At 38.3% G+C, this 26,796-nt stretch overlaps 1 protein-coding gene across 2 annotated transcripts in view; it reads left to right on the top strand.

The window, feature by feature from the left end:
* The window catches only part of GDPD1 (glycerophosphodiester phosphodiesterase domain containing 1), a 56,324-nt gene that overhangs the window by 19,666 nt on the left and 9,862 nt on the right, over nucleotides 1-26,796 (top strand). For both annotated transcript variants that reach the window (XM_039247298.1, XM_039247297.1), the window contains exons 3-6: nucleotides 7,542-7,677; nucleotides 10,070-10,115; nucleotides 21,229-21,347; nucleotides 21,850-21,939. In XM_039247298.1, coding sequence (XP_039103229.1) covers nucleotides 7,542-7,677; nucleotides 10,070-10,115; nucleotides 21,229-21,347; nucleotides 21,850-21,939 — 391 coding nt within the window. The remainder of the gene's footprint in view (nucleotides 1-7,541; nucleotides 7,678-10,069; nucleotides 10,116-21,228; nucleotides 21,348-21,849; nucleotides 21,940-26,796) is intronic.

Here is a 26,796-nt window from a genome sequence, read left to right as displayed (position 1 = left end):
CTCAAAAACAAACAAACAAAAATGTGTTGGATACCTACAATATGCCTCACATCATGAACATTAGAAAATATGTAACAGACATAGGCCTTTCCTCTAGGATTTAATATATAGTTGTAGAGACCTGACCTTATATGAAATCACTGGTAAGCAATTTAAGTGCGTAGGAATATATTACACAAACATAATTTATCTACTTTTGTGTCTTCTCCCCTCCTCTGCTCACCATAGCTTTTACTCTTTCCATTCTTTAGTTTTAAAAAGTGTTTCTAAAACTTTCTCTCTGCTTCACCCATATTTACCTTTCCTTCATCTTGAAATGTCACCCACAATGATTAGTGTGTAAGATGCTTCGTGGGCTTTTTACACATACAGAGGTTTTTTTAACAAGTAACTTACAGAGTACCAGCTGTGCAAGGTCTTGTGCCCCGGTACTAGGAATACAGTAGTAAACTAGATGTAGTCCACAAACTGTTTAATCAAAGAGCTCCTGTCTCATGGGGGTTGGAGGGAGGACATAAATGGATACATTCAAAACAGTGTGGTAAACACAGGGTGCTGCAGGAAGTCCTAGCAGTTTAGCAGAATGTAAATTGGTGGTCTAACCCAATCTGGGGGGTTGGGAAAGATATCCTGAAATGGTGGTTTTTAAGCTTAGACCTGATGGGATAAGAGTTAGCAGAAAAGGAAAGGAAAAAAGACTTAAAAGAAAATATGTTGGGTGGCTCAGTCAGTTGAGCATCTTGATTTTGGCTCAGGTCATGACTTCACGGTGCATGAGTTCGAGCCCCACATCTGACCAGCTTGGGATTCTCTGTCTCTGGTCTTCCTCTCTCTTTGCCCCCCACCTGCTCTCTCTTTCTCTCTCCCTCTTTTAAAAATACACAAATAAACATAAAAAAACTGTTTTGTGTTATATGGAATATACATCCCATAAAATGCAGAGTATGGGGCTCCTGGATGCCTCAGTTGGTTAAGTGTCCGACTTCGGCTCAGGTCATGATCTCATGGTTCATGGGCTCGAGCCCCACATCAGGCTCTGTGCTGACAGCTAGCTCAGAGCCTGGCACCTGTTTCAGATTCTGTGTCTCCCTCTCTCTCTCTGACCCTCCCCTGCTCACACTGTCTCTCTCTCTCTCTCTCTCAGAAATAAATAAAACATTAAAAAATTGGGCGCTTGGGTGGCTCAGTCGGTTAAGCGTCCGACTTCGGCTCAGGTCATGATCTCACGGTCCGTGAGTTCAAGCCCCACATTGGGCTCTGTGCTGAGAGCTTAGAGCCTGGAGCCTGCTTCAGATTCTGTGTCTCTCCCTCTCTTTCTCTCTGCCCCTTCTCCGCTCACGCTCTGTCTCTCTTGCTCTCAAAAAATAAATAAATAAAACATAAAAAAATTAACTAAAAACATTTAAAAAAATTTTTACTGCAAAATCTAAGTATATAGCCCAATGAAATTTTTATTTTTGAGAGAGAGAGAGAGAGTGCAAGTGGGCGAGGGTCAGAGAGAGAGACACACACAGAATCCGAAGCAGACTCTAGGCTCTGTGCTATTAGCACAGACGTGGGGCTCAAACTCATGAACCAGGAGATCATGACCTGACCCAAAGTTGGGTGCTTAACCAACTGAGCCACCCAGGAGCCCCTGACCCAGTGAATTTTAATATGTATGTACCTTTGTAACCACCATCCAGATAAAGATACAGAGCATTTATAGCACCCTTAAAGATGTCCTTTTGACCTTTCACAGTCCACATTTCTTGCCCTAGATAGCCATTATTCAATTTCTATTATGATTGATTTTTCTTGTTCCTGATAACATAAATGTAATCATTTAGTATTTATACTTTTGTGTCAGGTTTTTCTTTCTTCATTTTATATCTGTAAGATTCATCCATGATGTATGAAGTAATGTTATCTGTTTTTTAATAGCCAAATGCATTCATCTCTCTCAGATATACTTAGCAGAAGTGGAATTGCAGGATCATATGGTAGGTCTATATTTATACCTTCCAAAGTGATTGTACCAATTTATACTCATACCAGCAATACATGAGAGTTCCAGTGCTCCACTGTCTTGCTAATTTGTTGTCAGGCCTTTTAGTTTTAGCCATTCTAGTGGATATGTAGTGCTATCTCATTGTGGTTTTGGTTTACATTTCCCTGTTTGCAATTTGATTTTGAACATTTATTCATACACTTATTGGCCATTTGGAAACCCTCATCTGTGAAGTGCCTGTTCAACTTTGTGTCTGTTATTTAATTGTATATTGTCTTTCTGCAAAAGACATTTCAGGCAAAGGGAGTATTTTTGTTGTTGTTGTTTATTTATTTTTGAGAGATAGAGAGTATGGAGAAAGGACAGAGAGAAAGAGAGAGAGAATCCCAGGTAGCCTCTGCACTTGTTAGTGCTGAGCTAGACGTGGGGCCTGAAACCATGAATCCTGAGGTCATGACTGAGTCAAAACCAAGAGTCACATGCCTAACCAACTGAGCCACCTAGGCATTCCAGGCAAAGGGAGTATTGAAAGAGGATGGGGCTGCTTGGAATGTAAGGTGTAAGGTGGCGAGGAGGTACAGAGAGTGAATAGTATCATCACTGTTTTGGGAACAAGGAAACAAGCATAAAGAAGCTAAATAACTTGCCCAAGTAAGTGGCAGACCCAGTATTTGAACACAGATTCCAGTGTCTGTGCTTCCTCCCCCAACTTTATTGAGGTGTAATTGACAAGTTATAATATACTTAAAGCATTTAATCAACTGTGTCTGGGTGGCTCAGTTGGTTAAGCATCTGACTTCAGCTCAGGTCATGATCTCCCAATTGGTGAGTTCGAACCCCATTCAGGGTCTGTGCTGACAGCTCAGTGCCTGGAGCCTGCTTCAGATTCTGTGACTCCCTCTCTCTCTGCCCCTCCCCCGCTCGCTTGCGCGCGTGCGCTCTCTCTCTCTCTCTCTCTCTCTCAAAAATAAATAAACGTTACAAAATATACAATGTGATGATTTGACATGTGTATACATTATGAAGGGATTCTTACTATCAAGTTAATTAACACATCCATCACCTCACATATTTACCCTTTTTTTGGCTCAGTGTTTGTGCTCTTAACCACTGTGATATACTTTTTGTAAAAGTCATAGGATCTTAGATGTGATAAGAAATTTAGAGATTATCTAATCTGATCCTTTCAATTTTTTCTCTTTTTTTCCAATTTAAAAAATTTTATTTTATCATGATAAAATATGTACAACATAAAACTTACCATTTTAGTTATTTTTTATGTGTACAGCTCAGTGTCATTTAATACATTCACATTATTATGCAACCATCACCACTGTTCATCTCCAGAACTTTTTCATCTTTCCATATCAAAATTCTGGACCCATTCAATAATAACTCCCTTACCTTCTCCCCCAGGCCCTGGTAATCATCATTCTACCTTCTGTGCCTATTAATTTGACTATTCTAAGTACCTTTATATAAGCAGCATCGTTAAATATTTACATTTTTGTTTTTGGCTTTTTTCACCTTGCATAATGTCTTAAAGATTCATTCATGTTGTAGCATATATCAGAATTCCTTCCTATTTTTATTTTAAGATTTTTTTTTATTATTTTTAAATAATCTCTTCATGCAACATAGGCCTCACGCCCCAAGATCAAGAGTTCATGCTCTAAGGACTGGGCCGGCCAGGCTACCCAGAATTCCCTTCCTTTTTAAAGTCTGAATAATATTTCTTTGTAGATATATCACATTTTGTTTATCGATTCATTAGTTGATAAACAATTAAGTTGTTCCTAATTTTCACTATTTTGAACAATACTTTTATTAACATGGTCATGTAAATATTAAAAGTCTCTGCTTTCAGTTCTTTTCTATGTGTACCCAGAAGGGAAATTGCTGGATCATATGGTAAACCTATGTTTAATTTTCTTGAGGAACTGCCATTTTATATTCCCACCAACAGTATACAGGGGTCCCAATTTCTCCACATCTTGGCTAATACTTTTTTTTCTTTCTTTTTCCCTTCTTCCTCCCTTCCTCCCTCCTTCCCTCCTTCCCTCCCTCCCTCCCTTCCTTCCTTCCAACTTTCCCTCCTTATTTTTTTTATAATGACCATGCAAAGGGTGTGAAATAGTGGGTTTTTTTTTTTAAGTTTATTTTAAGTAATCTCCACACCCTACATGGGGCTTAACCTTATAACCACGAGATCAGGAGTCACATGCTCTTCCAGTTGAGCTATCCAGGTGCCCCTCTGATTGTGGTTTTGACTGGATTTCCCTAATGATTAGTGATGTTTATCATCTTTCCATGTGCTTACTGGCATGTCTTCTTTATAGAAATATCTATTCAAGTCCTTTCCTCATTTTTGAATTGGGTTATTTTCTTGTTGTTGAGTTTTTTTTTTTAAGGAGTTCTTTATATACTGTACATATTAATCCTTTATCAGATAGATGATTTGCACATATTTTCTCCCATTCTGTGGGCTACCTTTATACTTTATCAATAACATCCGCGATGCAGAAATATTTTTAATTTTGATGAAGTACAATTTTTCCTTTTTTCTTTTGTTTCCTGTGCTTTTGTTGTCATAGCCAAGAAATTATTGCCAAATACAGCGTGGTGAAGTTTTTCCTGTATGTGGTCTTCTAAGGGTTTTTTTCATCTTAGGAGTTATGGTTAGGTCTTTGATCGATTTCGAGTTTTTTTTTTTTTTTTTTTTTATGTTCAGTAAAGATCCAACTTCATTCTTTTACCTGTGGATATCCAGTTTTCCCAGCACCATTTGTTGAAAAGACTACCCTTTCCTCATTGAATGGTCTTTGCACCCTTGTTGAAAATCATTTGGCAGTATATGAGAGGGTTTATTTCTGGACTCTGTATTCTGTTTCATTGATTTATATGTCTGTCTTTATGCCAGGACCATATTGCTTTGATTACTGTAGCTTTGTAGTAAATATTGAAATCAGGAAGTGTGAGTCTTCCAGTTTTGTTCTTTTTCAAAATTGTTTTGACTCTTTGGGTTTCCTTGAGATTTCATATACATTTTATAGTTATTTATTTATTTTTAGTAATCACTACACCCAAAGTGGGGTTTGAACTTGAAACCCTGAGAACAGGAGTTGCATGCCCTTCTGACTGAGTCACACAGGTGCCCATTGTATGCATTTTAGGATGGATTTTTCTATTTTTGCAAAATTGTTGGGATTTTGACAAGAATTTCATTGAATGTTTAGATCAGTGAATCTTAATAATAAACATTCTAATCCATGAACATGGAATGTCTTTCCATGTATGTGTATCTTCCTTAAATTCTTTCAGCAATGTGTTGTAGTTTTCATTGTACAAGTCTCATATTTCCTTGGTTAAGTTAATTTCTTAAAGTTTTTAAATTATTTTTCATGCTATTGTAAATGGATTGTTTTGTTATTTCCTTTTCAGATTGTTCATTGTTAATATATAGAAACATAATTGATTTTTGTGTGTTGATTTTTTAACTTTATTTGTTTAAAAAGTTTTTTAATGTTTATTTATTTTTGTGTGTGTGAGAGAGAGAGAAACAGAACATGAGCAGGGGAGGGTCAGAAAGAGAGGGAGACCTAGAATCTGAAACAGGTTCCAGGCTCTGAGCTGTCAGCACAGAGTCCCATGGGGGCTCAAACTCAAGAACCATGGGATCATGACCTGAACTGAAGTAGGACACTTAACCAACTAAGCCACCCAGGTGCCCCTAAGTTTATTTATTTGTTTAGAGAGAGAGAGAGAGAGAGAGAGAGCATGAACAGGAGAGGGGCAGAAAGAGAGGGAGAGAGAGAATCCCAAGTAGGCTCTACACTATCAGTGCAGAGCCTGACTTGAGGCTTGATCTCACAAACCTGAGCTGAAATCAAGAGTGGGATGCTTAACCAGTTGGGCCACCCAGGCACCCCTGTGTGTTGATTTTTGTATTCTGCAACATTAGTGAGTTTATTAGTTCTAGCAGTTGTATTTGTATGGAGACTCTTTAAGATTTTTACATATGAGATCATGTAATCTATGAACAGAGATAATTTTACTTCTTCTTCTCCAGTTTGGATGCCCTCCCCTCTTTTTTTCTTGCTTAAGTGCTCTGGCTAGAATTTCTAATCTTATGTGGCAAAGGCTTGTTCTTTAATCCTATTTTATTTTATTTTTTTTAAATGATTTTTTTTTTTTTAATTTCTAGGAGAGAGAGAGACAGCGTGAGCAGGGGAGGGTCAGAGAGAGAGGGAGTCACAGACTGAAACAGGCTCCAGGCTCTGAGCTGGAAGTCAGCACGGAGCCCGACGCAGGGCTCGAACCCACGAACCGTGAGATCATGACCTAAGCGAAAGTCAGACGCTTAACCGACTAAGCCACCCAGGCGCCCCTCTTTAATCCTATTTTATAAATGTAAAAATGTAGACCCAGAGAAGGGCATTTACTTGCCCGTAGTTTATAGAACGCGTTCTTTTCTTTTAAATACCTTTTTTTAATGTTTATTTAGAGAGAGAGGGAGAGACAGATTGCAAATGGGGAAGGGGCAGAGAGATAGGGATACACAGAATCCAAAGTAGGCTCCATCACAGAGGTTGACATGGGGCTCGAACTCATGAGCTGCAAGATCAGGACCTGAGCTGAAGTTGGACGCTTAACCGACTGAGCCACCCAGGCACCCCCAAGTTCATTTTTTTAAGCTTATTTATTTTTTTGAGACAGAGAGTGCCACATGCAAGTGGTGGAAGGTCAGAGAGAAGGAGAGAGAGAGGGAGGGAGGGAGGGAGAGAACCCAAGCAGGCTCCTCACTGTCAGTGCAGATTCCAACATGGGGTTTGCACTTATGAACCATGAAATCATGACCTGAGTGGAAGTCAAGAGTCGAACACTTAACCAACTGAGCCACCCAGGTGCCCCTATACAACAAGTTCATAGCAAAGCAGGAACTGGTGCTGATTCAGTGGGTTTTTTTATTATTATTTTTAAGCTTTTATTAAGTAATCTTCTACACCTAATGTGGGGCTCAAACTCATGATCTTGAGATCAAGAGTTGCATCCTCTGGGGCACCTGGGTGCCTCAGGCAGTTAAGTGTCCAACTCTTGACTTCAGCTCAGGTTATGATTTCACCGTTCATGGGTTCGAGTCCTGCATTGACAGCACGGAGCCTGCTTTGGTTTCTCTCCCTCTTCTCTCTGCCCCTCCCCTGCTCTCTATTTCTCTTTCAAAATAAATAAGTAAACTTAAAAAAAAAAAAGGTGCATGCTCTTCTGATTGAGCCAACCAGGTGCCCCCTGATCCAGTGTTTTTTCCATCATATTGGGTTGTCAGGAATATAGATAGCTGGTTATGGAAAGGGGAAACATGACTCTCTTATTATGTGATTACCTGAGAATATTTTCACATCAGTATGTCTAATAGATGACAGTGTAGAGAAATTTTAGTGTTCAGATATTTTTTTGCTATATGACTTGTAGCTCCAAATTTTTACATCTGATACATCTAATCTAAGTTTACTTAATTTTCAGAATGTCATTATTCTTCTTTGCATTTCTTCAGTGCAGTTACAATTGGAACTGATATGCTGGAATTGGACTGCCATATCACAAAAGATGAACAAGTTGTAGTGTCACATGATGAGAATCTAAAGAGATCAACTGGAGTCAACGTAAACATCTCTGATCTCAAGTACTGTGTAAGTAGCAATGCATGATAAACCACCATCTAGTAGATATTAGAGCTTGTAAGATTATTAAAAACAATGAATGCCAGATAGTGCTTCAATAAATAATAAAAAATAAATGATGGTGATTAAATAATGACTGTCAAAGGAAATTTTAAAATGAAAAATTTTTAATGTTTTATTTGTTTTGGAGAGAGATAGAGAGACAGCATGAGCAGGGGAGGGCCAAAGGGAGAGGGAGACACAGAATTCGAAGACAGGCTCCAGGCTCTGAGCTAGCTGTCAGCACAGAGCCCTGTGCTGGGTTTGAACCCACGAACCATGAGATAATGACCTGAGCTGAAGTCGGATGCTTAACTGACTGAGCCACCCAGGCGCCCCAAGAAATTTTAAAAACTATTCTAGGGGCACTTGTATAGCTCAGTCACTTAAGCGCCTGACTTCAGCTCAAGTCATAACCTCATGGCTCATGGGTTCAAGCCCTGCGTTGGGCTCTGTGCTGACAGCTCAGAGCCTGGAGCAGGCTTTGGATTCTCTCTCTCTCTCTCTCTCTCTCTCTCCCTCTCTGTCCTTCCCCCACTTATTCTCTCTCTCTCTTTCTCTCAAAAATAAACATTAAAAAAAAAAAAAAGATTCTATCTAACTTCCAGTGAGGATTTGTACTCACTACAGACATCTGTGGATACATCTTTGGAGACTTAACAAAATTACCAAAGTCATCAAATGTAAAACTACTAGAATTCAACTTGCTTGAAGTAGTCTATGATTTATTTGATTCAACTTAAATATATGAATTTGTTTTTAGTCTTCAAAGATAGGAAACCTGATTTTGGTGGTTTACATGCCCGATGTGGGGCTTAAACTCATAAACCACAAGATCATGATCTGAGCTGAAGTCAGACGCTTAGCCGAGCCACACCAGCACCCCAGTAGGATTTATTCTTAATGTTGTACATTCTGTAGGTTTTAACATATAATGACATGTAGGTTTTAATGTATAATGATATGTATCAACTATTGTAAGCGTCATACATAATAATTTCACTGCCCGAAAAGTCCTCGGCCTATTCATCCTTCCTGCCCCCCAACCCCTGGCAACCACTAATCTTTTTATTGACTTCATAGTTTTACCTTTTCCAAAATGTCATATAGTTGGAATTGTATGGTATTTAGCCTTTTCAGATTCCATGCTTATTTTTTCACATTTCAAATGACTACCATTATTCCATTGATTGAATATAGAGTTTTTTAAACCATTCCTCTTCTGTTCTTGGGCATTTGAATTAGTTCTAAGTTTTTTAAAAAAATAAAACAAAGTGTTTAAGGATTCTAAAATCTGGGGCTCCTGTCTCGCTTAGTTAGTAGAGCATGTGATTCTTGATCTCAGGTCATGAATTCAAGCCCTATGTTGGTCATAGAGTTTACCTAAAAAAAAAAAAAAAAAGTAAGAATTAAACAAAACACAACAGGGAATTCCCATTTTGCTGTACCCTTACCTTTACTGAATATTATAACTATACCAAAAATTTCCTAAATTTAAATTTTCATTAGTATTTATTTGTGAGTTTAAAAATGTTTCTGTATGATTGTCATTTTTTAAAATTGTCTATTCTTGGGGCCCCTGCGTGGCTCAGTTGGTTAAGCGTCTGACTTCTACTTAGGTCATGATCTCGCAGTTTGTGAGTTCGAGCCCTTCGTCGGGCTCTGTGCAGACAGCTCAGAGCCTGGAGCCTATTTCAGATTCTCTGTCTCCAGGTCCCTCTGCCCCTCCCCGACTCGTGCTCTGTAGCTCTCTCTCTCTCTCTCAATAATACATAAACATAAAAAAAGGGGGGGCCTTAAAAAAAATAAAAATAAATAAAATTGTTTATTATTGACACTTGTTTATTGAGATATTTGTATTCTTAGTATTGAGAAAAGGCCCATATATTTTTTTAATTTTTTTTTAATGTTTTTTATTTATTTCTAGGAGAGAGAAAGACAGCGTGAGCAGGGGAGGGTCAGAGAGAGAGGGAGACACAGACTCTGAAACAGGCTCCAGGCTCTGAGCTGGCAGTCAGCACAGAGCCCGACGCGGGGCTCGAACCCACGAACTGCGAGATCATGACCTAAGCAAAAGTCGGACGCTTAACCGACTAAGCCACCCAGGCGCCCCGAGAAAAGGCCCATATTAAATAGTATAGATTTCTTATAAGTTGAGAAAGTAAGAAGTTATATGATTGATTTGCTCTTTGAGATGCTCTGCTAAAGAGTACCCTCTGTAAACATACGTAATGTTTAATTCTTTTATTTTTAGAAGAAGCAAATCTTTATCTTAATGTAAGACACTAAAATACTTTAAAAAATTTTTTAAATACTTTAAAATTTTGAGAACTAACTTTTTTTTCAATTACCTCTTTTAAAGGAACTCCCACCTTACCTTGGCAAACTGGATGTCACATTTCAAAGAGGTAATATTTCCCATTTGCAGTTTAAACATTTACAGTAGAGTGTATTTATTTATACTGAGAATTAGATAGACATGTTTGTTCTCTTGACATAGTAAATTCCAGCTAAAATTACTGCCCTCAATACTTGGTCTCTCAGACCTACAGATCTGAAATCTTGGTCCTGAGATGAGGAAGGCCAAAGATTTTTTTCTTTTTTTTTTTTTTTTTTACAAATAGTTTATTGTCAGGTTGGTTTCCATATATCACCCAGTGCTCATCCCCACAAGTGCCCCCCTCCATGCCCATCTCCCCCCTTCTCCCCATCAGCCCTTAGTTTGTTCTCAGCATTCAAGACTCTCTCATGGTTTGCCTCTCTCCCTTTCCCCCACCATTTCCCCCCTTCTTCTCCGCCATGGTCCTCCATTAAGTTCCTCCTAATCCTCCTATACGTGCAAATATATGATATTTGTCCTTCTCTGCCTGACTTATTTTGCTCAACATTACACCCTCAAGGTCCATCCATGTTGCTACACATGGCCAGATTTCATTCTTTCTCATTGAGGAAGGCCAAAGATTTAACTGGTTCATTCTATTTAAATTTATGTACAGGTAATTTAAGCTTGAATATTTAAATTAAAAAAAAATCCTGAATACTAATTATAAGAAACCCAGATACTATTAGAATGGTTTACATTTCATAAGCTTCAAATTATAGCTTACTGTAATTTGTAGCAATAATCCATCATGAGTACAAACAATAAATGAAAAGACATTGAAAAGGACCCCTTTCAGATCATTACTGATTCTATAACATTTGATTTTATGACATTTCACTGCTCCCTATATTATTTTATTAAAGAGAATTCTACTCAAATAAACCACCCATTTCCTGGTCATCTCCGCTTTTTAATCACTAGCATAGCAGTTTTCCCTTTTTTGAGGGAATACTTCTCACAAAGGAACATGTATGTCCCTTGGCCCAGTTTGTTAGATTTGTTACAATGGAAGATAGACTACCTGGAGATACAGGTTGCAGGTACAGGCACCAACACTATCATAGTTCAGTCTCATGTTTTGAATGATTCAGATGAGATCGGGCGCGTTCAGGGTGGTACGGCCGTAGACTCATGTTTTGAATGATTCAAATGTAACTCAGTAAAACTATAAGATGCTGCATGTTATGGTCCTTTGTATGGAATGGCTTGTATATAGTTAAAACCTTGGTTAATATCAAGGGTCTATTGATACTAATATTCAAAACGAAATGTAACTACTTTCTTAACTAGATTTAAAATTGGCCAGTGTAATTTCTTCTTGATTGGAAAAATTTAGAAGCCAAATAAAAATCAGAAAATTGTTTAAATTAGCTCTCTCTAAAAGATGTTTCGATCTGAAAGTGGTTTGATTTTTACTTTCCAAGAAAGTATCATTAAGCTGTATTGGTTTGAGGAAACAATTTTTGAATTCTTGTAACTTAATAAGATTATACTTGCCAAGCTATTATATTTGTGTCCATTGTGGATTTGTGACGGTTAAAAACATTTTAGGGGCGCCTGGGTGGCTTAGTCGGTTAAGCGTCCGACTTTCGCTTAGGTCATGATCTCACAGTTCGTGGGTTCGAGCCCCGCGTCGGGCTCTGTGCTGACTGTCAGCTCAGAGCCTGGAGCCTGTTTCGGATTCTGTGACTCCCTCTCTCTGTGACCCTCCCCTGCTCATGCTGTCTCTCTCTCTCCTAGAAATAAATAAAACATAAAAAAAAAAAAAAAAATTTCAGAAGTGAAATGTTATGTTGTTTTTTTTTCTGTTTTTGTTGTCTTTTTTTCCGTTCATAGAGCAAAGCCAAAACCTCACAAAGCTTAAAATATCTTTTCATTTTTTTTCAGCTTTTATTCCTTTCTTTCTTTTTTTTTTGAGTTTTTATTTATATACCTTTCTCATAAAGTCATAAAACATTTGAATATGCAGTGACCTTTGAGACTGTATAATTCTATCTCTTCCTGTTATAAATAAGGAAACGGAGGCATAAGGATGTAAATTAACTTGATTAAGGGCATACAACAGATAAATGACAGAGCTAGTACTTGAAACTAGGCCTTCTAACCAGGTCAGTGTTCAGCTGCACTATACTGCCTCTCCTTCTAAAGAATCTCTTTTTTTTTTCCTTAAGATTTTTAATGTTTATTTATTTATTTAAAAATTTTTTAATGTTTTTATTTATTTCTGAGAGAGAGAGAGACAGTGTGAGCAGGAGAGGGTCAGAGAGAGAGGGAGATACAGAATCTGAAACAGGCTCCAGGCTCTGAGCTAGCTGTCAGCACAGAGCCCGATGCAGGGCTCAAACCCAGGAACTGTGAGATCATGACCTGAGCCAATGTCTTTCTACGAGATGTTTGTAATGATTTCATATTTTACAACATTTGTTTACCATATTTTGATATACCATTTTTTCTATCTGCCAGGTTTTCTTAAAAAAAACTATATATTATTTTCTAAAGAAACAGTCATATTTTTATACAAAATTAAGTTTTCAGGTAACAAAGAAATAGATTTAGGGTACAGCAGAACGTGCAGTGTGCCCTGGGGGTGGGGGTGGGGTCAGTATTCTGAGCACAGGGGGAGGGCGGACAAGCCCCACCTGTGCTGCCCTGGGCCACCTGTGTGGGCACTGCAAGCCCGGTCAAATCAGTTCCACCCGACACTTGGAAAAAGGAACGGAAGTTGTCTAGAGTTTTGTAGTCATGCAATTATTTCGCTTTTATCAAAAGTTTTAAAAGAACCAAAGTTTTCAGATATCAGAATGTACGAGTGTCTCTGTCTTCTATGTGAAAGGGTAGAAGGATCATCTGAAGACGGCTGCCCTTAAAAGTAAGTCGTTAAATAGGCCGCCATTTCTTACAGATGCTTCAGAGACACATCCTAGGAAGTTTAACTCTCAAGAGCCCAGATCATAATGCGGTGCATTTCCTCGGCTCTTAGTGTTTCTTGCAAACACCGAGGCAAAAGCATATTTAATTAAGTATGGAGCGCTTTATTTTCTCTGTCCTTCAACCGGAATCAGGTCTTCAGGGTTTCGCCAGCATTGTTGGTGGGTTTGCACACTCTCTCTAATTGGGTTTATGAATAGTCTTGTGGGTTTTCAAAAATGAAACATGCTAGGGAACATTTTTTTGCTTCTTGATCCTCTCTTTGCAGCAGAATTATATATATGTATATGAAAATCCATTTTGGTTATCTACATTTTGTATTTGGAAATTGTTTTAAAAAATAAAAAAGGAAAAGAAACATAAAAAAAAATGCTTAACCGACTGAGCCACCCAGGTGTCCCAATGTTTATTTATTTTTAAGAGAGAGAGACAGCCAGACAGAGGGCAAGCGAGCCTAGAGAGAGGGAGACACAGAATCTGAAGCAGGCTCCAGGCTTTGAGCTGTCAGCAAAGAACCCCATGCAGGGCTTGAACTCATGAACTGTGAGATCATGACCTGAGCCAAAGTCAGACACTCAACCGACTGAGCCACTCAGTCATTCCTAAAGAGTCTTTCTTTCACTCTTTTTTTAATGTTTATTTATTTATTTTGAGAGAGAGAGAGCAAGCAGGGGAGGGGCAGAGAGAGAGGGAGACAGAGACTCTGAAGCAGGCTCTGGGGCTGTCAGTGCAGAGCCAGATGCAGAGCTTGAACTCACAAACTGAGATGTCATGACCTGTGCTGAAATCAAGAGTCAGATGCTTAACTAGCCACCCAGGCACCCTAAAGAGTCTCTTCTAATGCCTTATTAATAGCAATGCCATGTACATTCAAGTTTCAGACAGCTGTAAAGAATAATTAATTTTCATTCATATTATATTCAGTTCATATCACAGTTAACTTAAGACTGCCTTAAATGTGAAATTTACTGCTTTTAAACTAATATACAATACTTGACTCAGATTAGGTAGTTGTTCCTTTCTGTGTGTGTGTGTGTGTGTGTCTGTCCGTGTCCTATTCCCCTCCTCAGAATTCTGGCTTTTCTTTTTTCTTTTTTTTAATGTTTATTTATTTTTGAGAGACAGAGCATGAGCAGGGGAGGGGTAGAGAGAGTAGAGAGAGAGAGAGAGAGACACAGAGTCCGAAGCAGGCTCCAGGCTCTGAGCTGTCAGCACATAACCTGACACAGGGCTCAAACTCAATAAGCCATGAAATAATGACCTGAGCAAGTTGGACGCTTAACCGACTGAACCACCCAGGCACCCCTTACTTTTCTTTAAATACTAGAGAGAGAGAGAGAGAGAGATTTTCCGCTCTCAAAGGAGTACAGATTTTAGGCCTCTTGCTTTCTTTGTGATTCACAGTTTTACCGGAGAAGGTAACAGTGCTTTGACTTACAACAGGCTACATTAAAAAATAAATGTAAAGAAAGAATATAAAATGTGTTAAACAAAGGGTTTGTTATTATCTATCCTGTTTACTTGAAAGTAGACTTTTTTTCATGGAAAATACATATTCTGGATAATCTAGGTTGGTCAGAATGATCAGTTTAAAAGCTCTTGCATGTTTATAAGAGGCCACTTCACTCGTCCCCTCACCCAGTACATCCTGTGCCTTACTCCTTGCCTATCACTCTAGTTTCCCTCTTTCCCTTTCTCTAGTATTTCCAGGTGGTTATCTTCTGTCCAGAACAATACTGGGGACAAACTTGTTTCCCCAACGCATTTTCTATATTCTGTGCTAGTTGAGGCATTAATTTAAATATTTTCACATCACTTTAGCATACTTTTTTCTTTTAGTTATTAATGTAACTTAAAAATCCTTGTTTCTTTTTTTTTTAAGTTTATTTATTTATTTTGAGAGAAAGAGAGCAAGTAGGGTAAGGGCAAAGAGAGGAGGGAGAGAGAGAATCCCAACCAGGCTCTGCACTGTCAGCACAGAGCCCAGTGTGGGGCTTGAACCCACAAACTGTGAGATCATGACTTGAGCTGAAATCACGAGTCAGATACTTAGCTGACTATGCCACTCAGGCTCCCCTAAGTTCCTTGTTTCTCCCACTATTAGATGAAATATTATTCTTACTATATAATGTTCCAAAGTTAATTTTGTCTGTTTGACTTTTTCTAAGTTGATCCTTGCAAAATCCTTGCTATTCACCTTAATGTGAATAGCGAATGCCCATGGCAATTCTTTTGACTGCTAAATTAATTTTTCCACACTTAACAAGCTATCAAAAATTTTACTTAACTAAAAAATAGTACTGTTTAAATGAAATGTAGCTATAGAAATGGTCTATATTTGCACTGTCTGTTACAATAGCCAGTTAACCACATGTGATTGTTTTTATTTATATTTATTTATTTATTTACTTGCTTGCTTATTTATTTGTTTTACTTTACATCCAAGGTAATTAGCGTATAATGCAATGATGATTTCAGGAGTAGATTCCAGTGATTCATCCCCTATGTATAACACCCAGTGCTCATCCCAACAAGTGTCTTCCTTAACGTCCCTTACCCATTTAGCCTACCTCCCCACCCCTCACCCCTCCAGCCAGCCCTCAGTTTGTTGTCTGTATTTAAGAGTCTCTTGTGCTTTGTCCCCCTCCTTGTTTTTATATTATTTTTGCTTCTCTTCCCTTATGTTTGTCTGCTTTGTATCTTAAATTCCACATATGAGTGAAGTCATATGGTATTTGTCTTTCTCTGACTAATTTCTCTTAGCATAATACCCTCTAATTCCATCCATGTAGTTGTAAATGGCAAGATTTCATTCTTTTTGATTGCCGAGTAATACTCCATTGTATATATATACACACCACATCTTTTTTTTTTTTTTTTTTTTTTTAGAGAGAAAGAGAGAAACATCATGAGCAGGAGAGGGTCAGAGAGAGAGGGAGACACGAGATCTGAAGACAAGCTCCAGGCTCTGAGCTATCAGCACAGAGCCCGACGCGGGGCTCAAACCTCTGAACCGCAAGATCATGACCTGAGCCAAAGTCAGACGCTTAACCAATCGAGCCACCCAGGCGCCCCTGTATACCCCACATCTTCTTTACCCGTTCATTCATCAGTAGACGTTTGCATTCTTTCCATACTTTGGTTATTGTCAATAATGCTGCTATAAACATTGGTGTGCATGTGCCCCTTCAAAACAGCACACCTGAGGGGCGCCTGGGTGGCTTAGTCGGTTAAGTGGCCGACTTTCGCTTAGGTCATGATCTCGCGGTTCGTGGGTTCGAGCCCCGCATCGGGCTCTGTGCTGACTGCCAGCTCAGAGCCTGGAGCCTGTTTCAGAGTCTGTTACTCCCTCTCTCTCTGACCCTCCCCTGCTCATGCTGTCTCTCTCTCTCTCTCCTAGAAATAAATAAAACATTAAAAAAAATTAAAAAAAAAAACAAAAAACAGCACACCTGTGTTCCTCGGATAAAAATACCTAGTAGTGCAATTGCTGGATCATAGGGTAGTTCTATTTTTAATTTTCTGAGGAACCTCCATACTGTTTTCCAGTGTGGCTGCACAAGTTTGCATTCCCACCAGCAGTGCAAAAGAGATCCCCTTTCTCCCAATCCTCACCAACATCTGTTGTTGCCTGAGTTGTTAATGTTAGCCATTCTGACGGGTGTGAGGTGGTATGTCATTGTGGTTTTAATTTGTATTTCTCTCATGATGAGTGATGTTGAGCATTTTTTCACGTTGTGGTTGGCCATCTTGATGTCTTCTTTGGAGAAGTGTCTATTCATGTCTTTTGTCCATTTCTTCACTGGATTATTTGTTTTTTGGGTGCTGAGTTTGATAAGTTCCTTATAAATTTTGGATACTAACCCTTTATTTGATATGTCATTTGCAAACATCCTCTCCCATTCCGTTGGTTGCCTTTGAGTTTTGCTGATGGTTTTCTTTGCTTTGCAGAAGCTTTTTATTTTGATGAGGTCTCAAGAGTTGTTTTTGCTTTTGTTTTCCTTACCTCTGGAGACGTGTTGAGTAAGAAGATGCTGTAGCTGAGGTCAGAGAGATTTTTGCCTTCTTTCTCCTCTAGAATTTTGGTGGCTTCCTGTCTTGTGTTTAGGTCTTTCATCCATTTTGAGTTTATTTGTGTGTGTGGTGTAAGAAAGTGGTCCAGGTTCATTCTTCTGCATGTTGCTCTCCAGTTTTCCCAGTGCCATTTGCTGAAGAGAATATCTTTATTCTATTGGATATTCTTTCTTGCTTTGTCAAAGATTAGTTGGCCATACATTTGTGGGTCCATTTCTGTGTCCTCTCTTCTGTTCCATTGATCCGAGTGTCTGTTTTTGTGCCAACCACATGTGAGTGTTGAGCACTTAAACTGTGGCTAGTCCACCTTAGAGACTGAATTTTTAGTTTTATTTAAATTTCATTTATTGCCTCTCAAGATCAAGTGTAAATTTAATTTAAGTAGCCCTATGTGGCTAGTAGCTGCCATATTAAATGTGCATGACTAGAACATCATGTTCAGACTTTTTAGATTATAAGTAACAGAAAATAGTTTATATTAGCTTAAGGGGTAAAAACCAGATTTATCATTAACTATCTACAGTAATGGTGAATCTGATGTTAAACATTATAGGATCCAGGGACACAAAAGAACTCTTTTTGATTCATACCATAGTTCTGCTTCTCTAGGCTCTTACCCTTTTCCAGTGTAGATGGATTTTGTCCTCATGGCAGGGAAATGATCACTGACAACTCATTCTATCCTGCCTGCCTGTTGACCCAAGGGTAAAAAGGCAGTCTCCTCTTTGGGCTTCAAGGGAAATTTCCAGAAAAAGACAATGACTGGCCCAACAAGCGTCATGTGTCCATCCTTGAAATATTCACTTTGGACAAGGAGATGGGCCATTATAATGGACCAGACTGAGGTCATATGGCTACCTGGGAGTGTAAATTGGCAGGGGGTCCTGTTTTTGATAGCCTAATCAGAACAATGTGGATTAAGGGAGATGCAGTTTTCCAAGGGAAGAAAGGATTCTGGGTAGGTAAAAACAAGCTAAATTTTTATGTATTAACATAATTTTTACAGTTCTATGATAGTAGTCTATGATAAGCCTAAACTCAGTTACAAGTGCTAGAAATCCATCTCAAGATAATTCAAAAAAAATATTTTTAAAGAATTTGGTTCTCGTAACTTAGAAGTCTAGAGGTAATATGCCTTCAGACATAACTGATTTCAGTTGCTAAAGCAATAATTAGTCTCTATCTCCATTTCTTGCTTTGGTTTCATTTATGTTAGCTTTGTTCTCTGGCACACCTTCTACACAGAGTTAAGAATTGACTCTGACAACATTAAAAGCACATGATCCATCCAGCTGAGGCAGGAGACCTCTCCCAGTGTTCATATTGTTATGCTTAAAATTCATGTGCTCTTTTTGTGGCCAGGGAGGCAGAGCCAGATGATTGAGGGGCTGGTCAGTATGACCCAGAGTCACACCATCTGAATTACAAGGCAAAAGGTAAAAAGACAAAAGGAATGGGATACAAAATAGACAAAACAGTAACACATTTTCCTTTTTTTTCCCCATTTACACTCTACCTTTTCATATGAGCTTTTATTATAAATAATTTTTTGACTTTTTTTATTGTTTATTTTTATTTTTGAAGGAGAGAGAGACAAGGTGTGAATGAGGGAGGGGAAGAAAGAGAGGGAGACACTGAATTCCAAACCAGCTCCAGGCTCTGAGCTGTCAGCATAGAGCCTGACATGGGGCTCAAAGTCACAAACTGCAAGATCATGACCTGAGCTGAAGTTGGACGCTTAACCTACTGAGCCATCCAGGCGCCCCAATTTTTTTACTTTCTGACATAGATTTAATTTACTTTGTTGATACACTTTGTACAATAAGATGAAATAAAGGCTCTTTTACCATTTTGTTATTCATGTGGTAGTGGAATTGCAGTTTCAGAGAGAAGGGGAGATTTTATAATACTTACATAGCAAAGGGGTGCCTGGTGGCTCAGTCCGTTAAGTGTCTGCAGCTCAGGTCATGATTTCATGCATTGGGCTCCACAGTGACAGTGCATAGCCTCCCTGGGATTGTCTGTCTCTAACCTCCCTCCCATCTCTCTCTGCCTCTCCCCGACTTGTACATTCTTCTTCCTCTCTCTCAAAAAGAAATAAACTTAAAGAATACTTATATAGCATATTATGTAAGTGATTCAAGGCAAAAAATATTAAGAAAAAAATAAAGAAAATATTTCTCACTGAAGGTAAAAAATAATTCAAAAATCCTCTTATTTTTTTGTGACTCAATTTTCTTGGAGTAGCCGTATTGATTCAATTATTTATTACTGAATTAGCAAGTATTTCCCTTGCCTGAACATATATATTCTCAAATTCTGAAAATTTCAATGGTGATAGCTTAGCAAAACTTTCCAAACAACCTCAGTATCCACTAGCAGGGTATAGGGGAGGAAACATTTTTTTTTCCCTTCTACTCTCTAGGTTCTCAGCATAGCTCTGTAACAAAAGAGAGATTAAGAAGAGAAAAACAAACAGCTTATTAATGTGTGTGTCATGGAGAAACTCAGGGATGAGTAACTCAAAGGGTGGCTAGAACTTGAGTTTATATAGCATCTTTTAAAAAATCCAATAAATTTTCGGAGAAATGACAAGAAAAAAGAGATTTTGAGTTTTCTAGGGTGGCAAATGGTGGGGAGGTGGATATAAGGGTCAATAAGGAAAGATAAAACGCCAGCCAACAGTTTGTTATGCAGAGTCCTGTGGTGCTGATAAGAGTCTAAGATTGTTGGTGATTATGTTTTGCACAAAATTAAATCTTGTTTCTAGGCAAATGGGAAAGGACTGAGATTTTCTTTTTTTTCTTTAAAAAAATTTTTTTTAATGTTTTTTATTTATTTCTGAGAGAGAGAGACAGTGTGAACAGGGGAGGGTCAGAGAGAGAGGGAGACACAGAATCGGAAGCAGGCTCCAGGCTCTAAGTTAGCAGTCAGCACAGAGCCCGACGCAAGGCTCGAACCCAGGAACCTGAGATCATGACCTGAGCCAAAGTTGGACACTCCACCGACTAAGCCACCCAGGTGCCCCCTGAGATTTTCTTATAGCTGTTTCATCTCAGTTGCCTTCAGTTCAAAATAATCCTAATGTCAAACTGCTATATTTTGAAGTGGTAAACTCTGTTACTTTTCTGTGGGAATAGTTAAATTAAAATAATTAAGGGACAGGGTACCTGGGTACCTCAGTCAGTTGAGTTTCTGACTCTTGATTTTAGCTCAGGTCATGATCTCATGGTTTGTGAGTTTGAGCCCTGCATCGAATTGTGTGCTGACAGTACCGAGCCTGCTTGGGATTCTCTCTCTCTTCTCTCTCTCTCTCTGCCCCTCCCTTGCTCATTCTCTCTCTGTCTTTCAAAATAAATAGATAAAACTTAAAAAAAATAATTAAGGGGCGCCTGTGTGGGTCAGTCAGTTAAGTGCCCGACTCTTGATTTCAGCTTGAGTCATGATCTCTTGGTTTCATGAGCTTGAGCCCCGCTATCAGTGCAGAGTCTGCTTGGGATTCTCTCTCTGTCTCTCTCAAAATAATAGAATAAGATTGGTGGATTAATAATATCAATGTCATGGTTATGATATTGTTGTATAGTTTTACAAGAGGTTATCATTGAGAGATTTGGGCAAAAAGTGCACAGATCTCTATTTTTCTTATAACTTCAAGTGAATCTATAGTTATTTCAAAAAGTTTAATGAAAAAAATTTTAATCATAATTCTAAATATAGTGTATGAACATAGAACGTTTATTTCTTACTTTTGTAAAAAAATCAGGTTAAGTCTGTAGGTACCCTATATTATAACTCTTACTAACTTATGCATAGAAGGGGCACTGAGGGCTGGCTCAGTCAGTAGACCGTGTGACTCTTGATCTTGGGGTTGTGAGTTTAAGCCCCATGTTGGGTGTAAAGATTATTTAAAAATAAAACCTTTAAAAACTATGCATGGGATAAAAATGGTCATAATGGTTATATCTAAGTTGCTGGATTTTAGATGATTTTTCTTTTCTTCATACTTTTCATCATTTTGTAAATGCCCTATTATGAATACATACTATTGTGAGAACCATACTTTATCTTTTTTTCCTAATCATCAAAAAAGTGAAAGTTATCTTTTAAAAATACCTTTAAAAATCTTGCTTTCTCAGCATGCCAGTGTGAAGGAAAAGATAACCGAATTCCATTACTGAAGGAAGTATTTGAAGCCTTTCCTAATACTCCCATTAACATCGATATCAAAGTCAACAACAATGTGCTGATTAAGAAGGTACTTAAGGCATTGCCTCTTCTGGGTGTGTTGTATCCCATTTCACAAACTAAATAAGGCTAGAGTAGGTGACTTCAATTCTGTTCAAGGAAATGTGATACTCTAGGGATCAGTATTGTTTTAAATAATGCCCTGGTAGAAGAGATCACTTTACTGTAGGAAAGCCTGTTTTCAGAGATAGTTGTCCTGCCTCAGTCATGCATAAAAGTAAGTTCCTGTGAACCAACTGTTCTGGCAATTAACTTCTTCAGATTTAACTTGTTTTGTTTGTAATTAGTTTATGTCAAATGACTAAATAGTTGTACTCTCTTAGATAAATCATATAATGGTAAAATGTAAATAATTGCTTATATTTTGTAAAATAATCTGAATTCATATATTCTTCCTAAAGTTTATGTGACTCACTGGCAGAAAGTCAATTGTAATCCATTTTTAAAGTGAGATAATGTAAATGGATTTACAAATAGGCACATGCATCAACTTTTTGAATTTTCGCATGTAGGTTTCAGAGTTGGTGAAGCAATACAGACGAGAACACATAACAGTGTGGGGCAATGCCAGTTATGAAATTGTAGAAAAGTGCTACAAAGAGGTAAGCTTCAGAAATGATACAGAATGATCTTTCTTGCTGTTGTTGTATATCTATACATGGCCTTACTATAATAATTTTTTAAATTACCTTTTTCAAAGCCTTGATACAAAGACAGTTGGTACTGGGTAGAAGCACCTAACCAGAAGTTTACTAATAATGGATTTAATAGAAATAATGGATCTTACAATTTAAGTTCAGTGTACTTGGGCTGGCTCACAGAATTCTTATTTTCACATGCTAATATTAGTTGTTTGCCAATACTTTATTATGTACATTATGAAACAAAATATAATTCCTGTCTTTTAATGTCTGGTGTGGTGGGTTTTTTGGGGTTTTTTGGAGGAGTTAGGTTATTTAAATTTTCTGTGTAATTTTGAATTAAGGAAAAGTATTTAGTCATTCAACTCTATAGCTCAAGCTTCTCTGTTCCCTGCCTCCCAAATGGAATTAATCAAATTAATCCAGGATCATAATTATCAGGTGGTATATAAAAGTAGGGCTATCTACTGAGATCCTTCTGCTTGAAGAAAGTAGATCTATAAAAAGTGATATTGATATATCTTGACATGGTATGCTAAGTCTCTATAAGCAAGTTTAGCTCTATACTACAGCTTCAATAAGTATAGCTTATGTACTTATATACTATAGCAAGTGTAGCTAGGAGAATGTGAAATTCAAAATATTAAAAAACCTTAAACATTAAAGCCTCTCTTTTAAAATATAAGTGATAGTGCAGAAAAATATTGTGATACAAGTAGCAATTCAAAACACAAGGTTTTCTTTGGGGAGGGCCTTTCTTCCTCACAAAAAAAGGCAAAAACATAGATCTAGAATTGGGACCATTACGTTAAAAGTCCAGTTGAAGCCCTCATTAAGGCAAGTAATTTTTTTATGTGCCACAGCTTCTCCGAGATCCCAACGTAGCTTGTGTACAAAAGGAGAAAACAGAGTAACCATTGGGATGAATGGTTTCATCAAGAATTTAGGACTAGGACTTTTCCATAATTAATCACATGTCATTAAAAGTGACTGTATTATTGACATTTTAAATTTTTATTTATTTGTTTATGTATTTGAGAGAGTGCAAGTAGGAGAGGTGCTATCAGGGCAGAGCCTGACGTGGGGCTTAATCCCACAAACTGCAAGATCATGACCTGAGCCTTAACCAAGAGTCAGAGGTTTAACTGACTGAACCACCCAGGTGCCCCTCAAATTTTTTTTTAAATAAAAATTAGGGGGCGCCTGGGTGGCTCAGTCGGTCAAGCAGCCGACTTTAGCTTAGGTCATGATCTCGCAATTAGTGAGTTCAAGCCCCGCATCGGGCTCTGTGCCGACAGCTTGGAGCCTGGAGCCTGCTTCAGATTCTGTGTCTCCCTCTGTCTCTGCCCCTCCCCTGCTCATGCTCTGTCACTCTGTCTTTCAAAAATAAATAAACATTAAAAATTTTTTTAAAAAAATAAATAAATAGGAGCGCCTGAATGGTTCAGTCTGTTAAGTCTCTGACTCATGGCTTTCGGCCCAGGTCATGATTTCACAGTTAGTGAGATCAAGCTCTGACAGTGCAGAGCCTCCTTAGGATTCTCTCTCTTTCTCTCTCTCTACCCCTCCTCTCTTCATGTGTGCCCTCTCTCAAAATAAATAAAATCTGTAAAAAATTCTTAAAATAAAAAATAGTGATAACAGCAAATGCTGGAAAAGATTAGGAGAAGCTGGATCTCTCCTACATTGTCAGTGGGAATGTAAAATACTACAGCCACTCTCTTACTGAATTGGGTAGTTTCTTTACAAACTAAACATACACTTATCATGTTAACCAGCAATCTCTCTCTTGGACATTTATCTCAGAAAAATGAAAACTTATGCACATAAAAGCCTGTCTATGAATGTTTACAGCAGCTTTATTTATAATAGCAGAGCCCTGGAAACCAACCAAAATGACCTTCAGTGCTTAGATGGCTAAACAAACTGGCCCATCCATATGATGTAATACTATTCAGCCATAAAGGGAAATGAACTGCTGATATGCGCAACAACCTGGGCCATCCTCATCCTCAAAGACACTTCAGTTATTGGAAAAAAGGAACCTCAAAAGGTTACATACTTGAATCACTACATTGTACATCTGAAACTAATGTATGTTAATTATCTGGAATTAAAATAAAAACCTAAAGAAACAAAAGCCAAAACAAAACAAAATGGTTGCATACTATATGATTCTATTTATGTAATATTCACGACTGTGGTGGTAGTTACACAAATCAGTACATTGTTAAACCTGCACTAACCCAAACACATGCACAGATGAATGCAGATTTTTAAAAAGGCAAAAACTGCATAAGGTCTATAGTCTAAATTAACAGTGATATATACCAGTATAGTGATTTTACACTACAGTTATGTCAGATGTTACCATTTGAGGAAGCTTGGTTAAGGGCACATGAGATTCAACTTCCTGTGAATCTATTATTTCAAAATAAAAAGTCTACTTTTGACCCATAATCATAGAGCTTTTCCTTTGATTCACTTCTTTTTTTAGAAGCCTCTGGCTTTCTGTCATTTTAGCATTTAAAAACTCCAAAACTTCCAGCAGTAATTTTCAGACATCATAGTAAAAATGTCTCAAAATATTTGTTATTCATATCATGAACATGCCATATAATTAAGTCATGCATCTTTTACAATTCTTAAAGTATGATTTATAAGAATTTTACATTAGCCCTTTAATTCCCAAATGCTAGCAACTAAAAATATAAAAATAAAAAAAAGGGGGGCACACAGTGGTGACAGGAAACCATGTAGAGCTTATTCCCACTTAGTGACTTTTAATTCATTCTTAATGAAGTGTTTAGTTTTTATTTTTTGAGAGAGAGAGAGAACGAGGGGGGAGAGAGAGAGAGAATCTTTTTTTTTTTTCTTGAGAGAGAACAGGTACAAGTGAGAAGGGTGTTGAGAGAGAGGGAAAAAGAGTGTCCCATGAAGGGCAGAGACAGAGAAAGAAGTGGGGCTCACCCAAAGCGGGGCTTGTGTTTACCCGATACAGGGCACTCGCTTACCCAATTCTTACTCAAACTCAGGAACCATAAGGTCATGATCTGACCTGAAGTCAGATGCTCACCCAACTGAGCCACCTGGGTGCCCCCACTTAATTCAGTGGTTCTTAAAGTTAGCTGGATATTGGAATCCTAAATCCTAAATAAAAATACTAATGCCTAGGTTCCATTTCCATAAATTCTATTTATTTTATTCAAATATAGTTGACACGAGGTGCCTGGGTGGCTCAGTCAGTTGAGTGTCCGGCTTTAGCTCAGGTCATGATCTCGGTTCGTGGGTTCGAGCCCCACGTCAGGCTCTGTGCTGACAGCTCAGAGCCTGGAGCCTGTCTTCAGATTCTGTGTCTCCCTCTCTCTCTGACCCTCCCCTGCTCATGATGTCTCTCTCTCTCTCTCTCAAAAATAAGTAAAAACATTAAAAAAAAAAAAAACCCAAATAGAGTTGACACAATGTAATATTAGTTTCAGGCGTACAACAGTGACTCGCAAATCGGTACTTTATGCTGTGCCCACCACAGGTATACCTACCATCTGTCAACAATATAACACTATTACAATACCATTGACTCCATTCCCTATGGTGTACCTTTTATCCCCATGAGCTGTTCACTCCATAGCTGGAAGCCTGTATCTCTTACTTTCCTTCACACATTCCCCCATTCCCCTCCCCTCTGACAACCTGATGTTTGTTCTCTCTATTTATGGATCTGTTTCTGCTTTTTGTTTGTTTATTCATTTTGTTTTTTAGATTCCACATGTGAGGGAAATCATATGGTATTTGTCTTTCTCTGTCTAACTTATTTCACTTGACATAATACCCTCTCAGTCCAACCATGTTGTTGCAAATGGCAAAGTCTCCAGATATTCTAATTTAGAAGATACAGAGTGGCACCAGCTATTATGTCGGTGGGGTGCCGGCATACCAATCCCACCCCCCCGCCCCGCCGCACCACCACCACCAGCCTTGCACAGCTCCCAGAAGTACCAGTTATTGCTTGTAGTTTTCTGGGTCCAAAGCTGTATAAGTTTTGAGGGTCATCCCCTAACCCTGTTTTTCCCATATGTTCTGTTATTTTCAGTGGATGAACTTGCATAAATCAATTTTTTCAGGGACCTGTACATTGTGTTACAGCTGAAACACCTGTATATAAATAAACCTAAAATATTACAAAGAGACATATGAACATAGAGACAGAAGAGATGCTCAAACTTATTTATTCTCTTTTTTATTTTTTAATAAAGAAGTGGGTAGTTTAGAGCTAATATTTAAGGGGAATTACTTGCGGGGCACCTGGGTGGCTCAGTTGGATAAGCATCCAACTTCAGCTCAGGTCATGATCTCACGGTTCATGGGTTCGAGCCCTGCGTCAGGCTCTGTGCAGACAGCTCAAATCCTGGATCTTGCTTATGATTCTGTGTATCCCTCTCTCTCTGCCCCCTCCTTCTAGTACTCTGTCTCTCTCTCTCAAAAATAAATAAACATTAGAAAAATTTTTTTAATAAATTACTTGTGGGGCACCTGGGTGTATCAATCAGTTAAGTACCTGACTTGATCTCAGCTCAGGTATTGATGTCACTTCAAGTCCCGCATTGAGCTCCATGCTGGTGTAGAGCCTGCTAAAAAATAAAATAAAATAGGGGCACCTGGGTGGCTCAGTCGGTTAAGCATCCAGCTTCAGCTCAGATCATGATCTCACGGTTCGTGGGTTTGAGCCCCGCATCGGGCTCTGTGCTGACAGCTAGCTCAGAGCCTGGAGCCTGTTTCAGATTCTGTATCTCCCTCTCTCTCTGACCTTCCTCTGCTAAT

Source organism: Hyaena hyaena, unplaced genomic scaffold (assembly GCF_003009895.1).
Source record: "Hyaena hyaena isolate Hyena2069 unplaced genomic scaffold, ASM300989v1 scaffold_298, whole genome shotgun sequence".
NCBI classification, from domain to species: Eukaryota; Metazoa; Chordata; class Mammalia; order Carnivora; family Hyaenidae; genus Hyaena; species Hyaena hyaena.
This window is presented reverse-complemented; position numbering and strand designations above follow the sequence as displayed.